The 7,680-nt window shown below is 48.9% G+C and overlaps 1 protein-coding gene across 1 annotated transcript; it reads right to left on the reverse strand.

The window, feature by feature from the left end:
* Nucleotides 1-3,886: 3,886 nt before the first annotated feature.
* LOC134286206 (uncharacterized) lies at nt 3,887-6,712 on the reverse strand. The gene has a single exon (XM_062847788.1). It carries the CDS (start codon nt 6,710-6,712, stop codon nt 3,887-3,889), a length of 2,826 nt encoding a protein of 941 aa, XP_062703772.1.
* Nucleotides 6,713-7,680: the final 968 nt, after the last annotated feature.

Genomic DNA, 7,680 nt, shown 5'->3' on the forward strand with positions numbered 1-7,680 from the left:
TCGTGGTGGCACGATAGCTGGCTAACGCGCATCAGCGCAGCAGCCGAACAATCAGTCTTTTGTACACTCTCGCTCTTAGTAGACGCGGTTACCACACACAGGATCATCTGACTTCGCTGATCCTGCTTCTTCATCTGGACTTGGAAGAACATTTCTCGGATGTCTCCCACTACAGCGATACGGAATTCGCGGAACTTGTACAGAACAGCGAGTAGCGATACCAGTTGGTCAGGTCCCGTAAGAAGAAATGAGTTCAGTGAGACGCCGTTGACTTTTGCCGCTGCGTCAAATACAATCCGTAGTTTTCCCGGTTTGTTAGGGTTGGTAACCGGGAAAATCGGCAGATACCAATCGTTGGAATGCTTTTCTGCCTTCTCTGCTGCCGATAATCGACGGATGTAGCCCCTTTCTTCATATTCAGACATCTTCGCTCGCATTGCTACCGCTAGGTCCGGTTCTCGCTTCAGTCGCTTCTGCAGGCATACTAGACGCTTTAAAGCCATCCCCTTGTTGTCGGGTAACTGAAATTGATCATACCGCCATAGTAGGCCAGTCTCGAAGCGGTTTCCTACCAACCGTGTTTCGGTTGACAGAATATTCATAGCTCGCTCCTCGTCCTTCGACGGCAGCGATTTGGATGGGCCAGCGATACCTATCGACTCTATCGAAAAGTACTCCTTCAGAGCTGAATTCAGATCCTTATCCTCCTCCTTGATGCACGGGCAGATGTGGAAGCTGTGATAACCGCCAGAGTTTGTCGCGCCAGACTCCATTGAACAGGGACCATACACTATCCACCCCAGACGGGTTTTCGACGCCACCGGCTCGTTTTCGCCTCCTTCTACGCTTCTCAACGCATGGCCTAGACGACAGTTGTTCATTCCTATGAGAATTCGTGGAGAAACACTGTCGTAGGATTTCAGCGGCAATCCCTCTAAGTAGCTGTATTTAGTTGCCATTTGCGGAACTGACAACGACTGTTTCGGAAGCGAAAGATCCCAAACTGTATGCACCTCCGGTAGCTCGAATACTTCGCTGCCTTCACCCATTCCGGAAACCTTCAAGGCCAATACAACGGACTCCTTTTCTTCGCGACGCTGACCGCCTGTCCAGTCGAGACACAGTGGATAGGTTTCTCCTTTGAGGCCTAGCTCTTTCAGTAAACCGTGCTCCATCAAAGTCGCCGACGACCCGTCGTCGAGAAAGGCAAAAGTTTTAATTCGCTTTCCTTTACCGTAGATAGTCACTGGTACATACCGAAATAGCACCTTTGTCGCTGCCTTTGAATGCGTGTTACAGCTTTGTGTCGTTGGAGCCTCGTTCGGCTTCTCTGGTGCCGGAGCCGCAGGCTTGCTGTACCGTTTATCGTCATGTAACAGTTTGTGATGCATGAACGAGCAACCGTTCTTTCCGCATGGTATTTTGACCTCACAGGCACCGAAATGCTTCCGAAGACACTTCCTGCACAGCCTCTGGTCCTTGACAACTGTCCAACGAGCTGCGACGTCCATGTCGTTGAATCGTTTGCACTTTTCTGGACCGCTGCACTCGTTCAGGCAAACAACGCATCCTTTCGAAGTAGTAGTAGCTATCGGACGAATCTTCGCTGGAGCTTCACTGCTTTCTGAATGGACGTTGATGTAGTTGTCTTCCTTCCTTCCACGTCTTTCTAGCTTCGGAGCACTGATGGACGGTATCGTAACGATGCTTGCCGCTTCAACTAACTTTCCTAGCCAGTCTCCGAATTCCGCCAACGTAACTCTGTTCAGTCCTTGCCGGTGATACGCCCAGTTCAACTTTACTGACGGTGGCAGTCTCTCCGTCAACTCCTGCAACAGGGCCACGTTGCACATGTATTCATCCAGACCTGAAGCAGTGATAGTTGCGCAAACATTTTGGACTGCTATGCCGAAGTCAATCAATGTCTGCAACTTCTCTGCTTTCGGTGATGGCATCTCCCGTATCCTGTTCACTAGTGAATGAACGATGATCTCTGGTCTTCCGAAAAGAGTCTTCAACGTCGCCAGAACTCCCTGCAAGTTCGCTGGATGTAGCAAACGACAGCGGACCGCTTCTAAAGCCTTACCCCTCAGGCTTCGTTGAAGACGCAACATGTTCTCTTCGTCGCTGTATCCGCAGATCCTGGTGGAATTCTCGTAGCTGGCCAAGAAGAGTGGCCATTCTTCGGGATTTCCGGAAAATGGTGGAAGTTCCTTATTGACGGCTTGACGCGCAGAGATTTGGCTTTGGCTTAGCGAAGAAACACCCAAGAGACCGCTAACACTCGGTCGGAACACCGTCGCCTGAGGATTCAGTCCAGCTCCTGCACTAGCTGCACCTCCGTCGACCGCTGCATACCGTTGTAGAAGTCGTTTCCGCTCCTCCAGATGCCTTCTCTCTAATGCCTGTTTATCCTCAAGCAACTTCAATTCCTGAGCTAGGACATCGTCACCGTGGCTAACGTCTTGTACGTTGATTTTTGGCAGTGGATTACCAGTCGAACTCGCCGTCGGTCCTGCTCCAAACGTTAATTGCAACGGTTGATTGCCAATAGCATCTGTCGTTAATCCACCACTGGCCATCGGTAATCCGCTTCCAAGCAGTCGAGGGTTTTCACTTTCAGTCGAATTCGCCGTCCATCCACCACTGAAATCGATTTGTACGGGCTGATTGCCAGTCGAATTCGCCGTAGCTCCCCCTCCGTCCGAGCTGATTCTCCGATGCTGCCTTTCCACCTGCTCAAGTACACGACGCTCCGTATCTTTCAGATCCTGCTCGTATTTCTTCCGTTGGTCCTGGAGCTCCTTCAGACGCTGGTCTTCTTTCTCTTTCATCATCCGTTCGAACTTTTTCTGCATCGCCACTAGCTGCTTCCGTAGATATTCTTCCAGACCCGAATCCGTTGGCTTGCTGGTTCCCGACTTTGGCAGTGTTCCAGTATTGGTATTAGGTGTAGATGTACCAGATGGAAGTTGTTTTGCTGTCTCCAGACATTTCCTGCAGCACCACTCCACATCCTGTACAGTCGAATCCACACTAACGCACTCAAAATGATACCACTGCCCGCACGAATCACACGCTACCATACGGCTGTTGTCCGGCTTCCGACATATCTCACAACTCACTACCGGCGGTGGGTTTTCGTTCACTGGAGAAGTTCCCCGCTTCTGACCGTCACCTTTTTTTGACATACCGACTTAAGCCCCCGATCGTAAACGAATTTTATAAAATGTTGCGACAGCACACAGATAGACTACTAGAAATTTTCCGATTTCGTAACCATTTATTGCCGGATGTTGGGTATGTAGGGTTATAAAATTCCTTTAGGGGAAAATCATGGGGAAAATACAATTTTTATAAGAGTGTGTCTATACATTTTTTCATGTTGTAACATATTTGTGCGTCGATTTCAGTGTTTAGGATAAGTTTTAAATTCCTTTTAGGTATAGATAATCAGAAAACTACTTACGTTTAATGTTCCTAGTCACTTTGTTTCTGTCTGTAGTGCTGACAACTGTTCGTTCGACCGTACTGTTACTGTGAAAACGTGTTGTTTTAGGTTAATTTTTCGCATGAATTTTAGTTGTTACATTTACCTGTAGTATTTGTATAGTTTTAGATAAATTCAATATAATTGGGAAAAACGGCACTTGCCGATTAAGTTTAGCACTAAATCTAAGAGAAAATTCAATTTAGTTATAATAGGTTTACAAATTTTCCACAATTTCACCTGCACGCTATTTTTGCACCTTCACTTGACTCGCTTTTTTCTATTCTGTCTACTCACGCGGTCTGTCTGTCAGTCAGCGCGCGGTCTGTCTGTCAATCATCCGTCAGCCTCCCGTCAGTCGGTCCGCAGATGACAGTTCAGGAGTCAGGGCCGGAGCTACTTACTGTTCGAAATCAAGGTTGATGTAGAAGGAGGTGCGTTGCATTCCGAAGGGTTGCAACACTCCCCCTCGGTACGCCACTGTGGCTCAAGTGGCTTACCTCCGCTAGCACCGACGTCCAATACCGCAACCTTAGTTGCAGGCCTCTCCAGAAGTCCACTTACTGTCTGCACGGTGACGCGCCGGACCTGTCCGTCCTTTGCTCTGACTGCCTGGATCACACGTCCTCTCGGCCAACAGTTTCTGGGGAGAGTACCGTCCACAATCAGCACCAGATCGCCTTCCATGATGGGTCTGACGGGTTGAAACCATTTCGTCCGACGTGTCAGCGTGGGAAGATATTCAGCCACCCACTTTTTCCAGAAGTTGTCTGCGTACAGCTGTGCCATTCTCCACGATCTCTTCAGTACAGTAGGTCTGTCGTCAAACGTGATCGGGGGCTTACTCCCATTAGCGGACCCTAACAGAAAGTGATTTGGTGTTAGGGCGGGTTCAGTGTCATTGTCTAGCGGTATGTCAGTGAGCGGTCTTGAGTTCAGGATCATCTCGACTTCCATCAGCATCGTTCGCAGAATTTCATCCGATGGGAGTCGGGGAGGGTCGAAATCGTTCATGGTCTTCTTGACTGACTGAATCAAACGCTCCCAGCAGCCTCCAAAATGCGGTGCAGATGGCGGGTTGAACGTCCACTTGGTATCAGGACTGACTAACTCGGCCATGAGCTTCATCTCGTTGACGTGTTCCAGTGCCTCGCGCAGCTCTCGTGAAGCTCCGATGAAATTCGTTCCTCGGTCGCTGATAATCTGCAACGGTGCGCCTCTTCGTGCTATGAAGTTGCGCAATGCCAGAATGCACGAGTCTGTCGTCAGCGAATGTGCAACCTCGATGTGTACACCCCTGGTTGTCATGCAGGTGAGCAGAACTCCCCATCGTTTTTCGGATCGTCTGCCGACTAGCACTGACATCGGCCCGAAGTAATCGATTCCTGTGTAGGAGAATGGTCGTTGAAACGCTGCTAACCGGGCAGGCGGTAGATCTCCCATTGCTGGGGGCTGCGGTCTTGCTCGGCGAACTTTGCAACGGTGACAGTTTCTGCGGACACGATCGAATTCTGTTCGAATACGAGGAATGTTGTATTTCAGTCGTATCTGGTTCAGTGCTGTTTGGTGGTTTTGATGTCGGCGTGTCGCGTGGTAGTCAGCAATCACCAAGTTGGTCACGTAGTTTAGCCGCGGGAGTAGAATTGGATTTTTGACCGATTCATCTACCCATTCGCAGGCATTGATCCGTCCTCGCATTCGTAGAACGCCGTGTTCGTCGATGATCGGGCTGACCTTATACAACGGACTACTTCTCGGCAAGATTCGCTCCCATGGATTCGTCTGTGGAAATCTGTCGCGGATCAACTGAATTTCGTCCGGAAATGCTTGCTGTTGAACTAGTCGATAGATGGTGTTCTCTGCCAGCTTCAGTTCTTCCTGTGTTAGCGGCCCAAGTTCCAAGGTCAGCTTCATGGTCCGCTTCCGGAGGTTACTGACAAAACGATGAACGTATCCGACCGATCTCAGCAGACGTTTCCATTTCGAAAACCGTTCGAAGTCCACCAGTGTATCGCCGACTCCGACTGTATGATGTAGAATACTGGGTCGAATCTCCTCCACGGTTGCTCCCAAATCTCCGCTATCTCCTGGCCATTGGTGTACAGACTGCCACAGAAAATCGGGACCACGAAACCAGCGGCCGCTTGGTTGAAAGTCTGGCAGCCTTTGCCACTTCGTCCCTTCATCCGCTACGTTCTTTTTGGTTGGCAGCCACCTCCATTCGCTGGCTTGTGTAGTGTCAAGCAACTCACTGACCCTGAACGCTACAAATTGGCTATAGCGTCGATGATCAGATCGCAGCCAACAGACTACGTCGCGGGAATCGGTCCAAAAGACGCGGCGACTGATCTTCATCCGGTGGGACTTGGCAATGCAATCTGCAAGGCGAGCTCCTAAAACAGCAGCCTGAAGCTCAAGGCGAGGGATTGAGAGGAACTTTAGAGGAGCCACGCGAGTTTTTGACCCAATCAAAGCGCATTCCACTTTTCCTTCTTCTTCGAACCTGAAGTACGCCACGGCTGCCATCCCATTCTCGCTCGCATCACAGAAAACGTGTAGCTCTACGTTGTTTGTCAGTTCAGCTGATGTTTCGATTCGGTAACAGCGGGGAATACTGACCAAACGGACATTCGGCAGCGCTTCAATCCATGTCATCCACTTTTCCGCCAGCTTCCCATCAATCTCGTCATCCCAACCGCATCCGGAACGCCAGATTTCCTGCAGTAGAATCTTTAGGTAGATGAGAAAATTGGCAATAAGTCCCATTGGGTCATAGATGGCCATAAGCGTCCTTAGAACTTCACGTTTTGTCGGCATCCTGGCTCCTGACAGCAGCTCCGCATCGTGCTTTGGTGACATCTTGAACGTGAATGTGTCGGTCGTGGTGTCCCACCACATTCCAAGTACCTTCTCCGTTGCCATCTCCGTGTAGAAACTCAGATTCTTCTCCGTGGCAGAGTTTTCGTGCAGACTCTCGACGACGACACTGGAATTCGATAGCCAATTGCGTATCTCGAAGCCTCCTTGAGCATGGATCGAACGTACATCACTGGCCAGCTGCACAGCTTCTTCCTCGGTCTCAACACTCGCCAACATATCATCGACGTAATGCTCGTACTTGATGCACTCGACCGCTCTTGGATACTGTTCCTCGAATCTGTCAGCATTCCGGTTCTTCACGTAGTGTGCACAGCTTGGAGAGCACGCCGCCCCGAACGTCATGACTGTAACAGCGTACACTTCGGGTTCGTTGTCTGGATTCCCATTATTCCACAGTGTGGTGACGAGTGTCTTACTTGTTTACCTAGCACCGCGCATTAGTATGCATACACGCACATTCGTGGTGGCACGATAGCTGGCTAACGCGCATCAGCGCAGCAGCCGAACAATCAGTCTTTTGTACACTCTCGCTCTTAGTAGACGCGGTTACCACAAGTGGCGACGAGGATAAAAAAAAACGGAATCGCTTGGGTGTTTCGGCTTTACGAAATCGATAATCAGCGCAATGTGTAATTTGATCCTTGTTTTATTGCTTGGTTAAAGTGATTATGAGTTTCAATAGACCAGATTACCGACCAAAACGCGTGAAGATGAAAGGTAACAGAGCGAAGAGAATCTGTTTTTAGTGAAAGTGAAAGTTTTTCTAATGAAAATGGCTGAAAGAGTATGAAAGAAAAAAAAGTGAATTACTGATATTACTGATTATGAAATAATAATGAGAAAAAAAGTGGTAATGAAATTGGAGCAAAATGCGGCCTGAAAAGTGATAATCGATAGTGACGCCACCGAAGCGGCTGGATGTGACCTTGGTTTTTTCTTACTTGCGCGTGCGAGCAGAGCACAAAACAAAGGCCTGTGCTTGACAAAGCGCGTACATATCGCAGTGTGAATAATGCGAATAATTCAAATGGGAATCAATAAGGAGATTTTGAGTGGATTGTTGCGGAGATTTCAGAACGAAAATCGTCGTTTGTTTTTGTGGTTGGAAGAACTAGGATGAATACGATTGGCTTGGTAAGGTAACATTTAATGGAAACGGACAGAAAGGTATGTAACTATGTGTTTTAAATGTGCTGTATTTTGGACATTTTGGAGCGCTTTGGTTTGCTAGTTCGGTAGTACAATTCAGTACTGGCGTATTATATTGCATAGCGCTTGTACTCCGTGACTACAGTCAAAACTAGTTTTGA

This window comes from Aedes albopictus, chromosome 2, assembly GCF_035046485.1.
Source record: "Aedes albopictus strain Foshan chromosome 2, AalbF5, whole genome shotgun sequence".
In the NCBI taxonomy this organism is placed as follows: domain Eukaryota; kingdom Metazoa; phylum Arthropoda; class Insecta; order Diptera; family Culicidae; genus Aedes; species Aedes albopictus.

Excerpts from the sequence above, each read along its gene's own strand:
- LOC134286206 (XM_062847788.1), bottom strand. The coding sequence starts at position 6,712 with ATGACGTTCGGGGCGGCGTGCTCTCCAAGCTGTGCACACTACGTGAAG.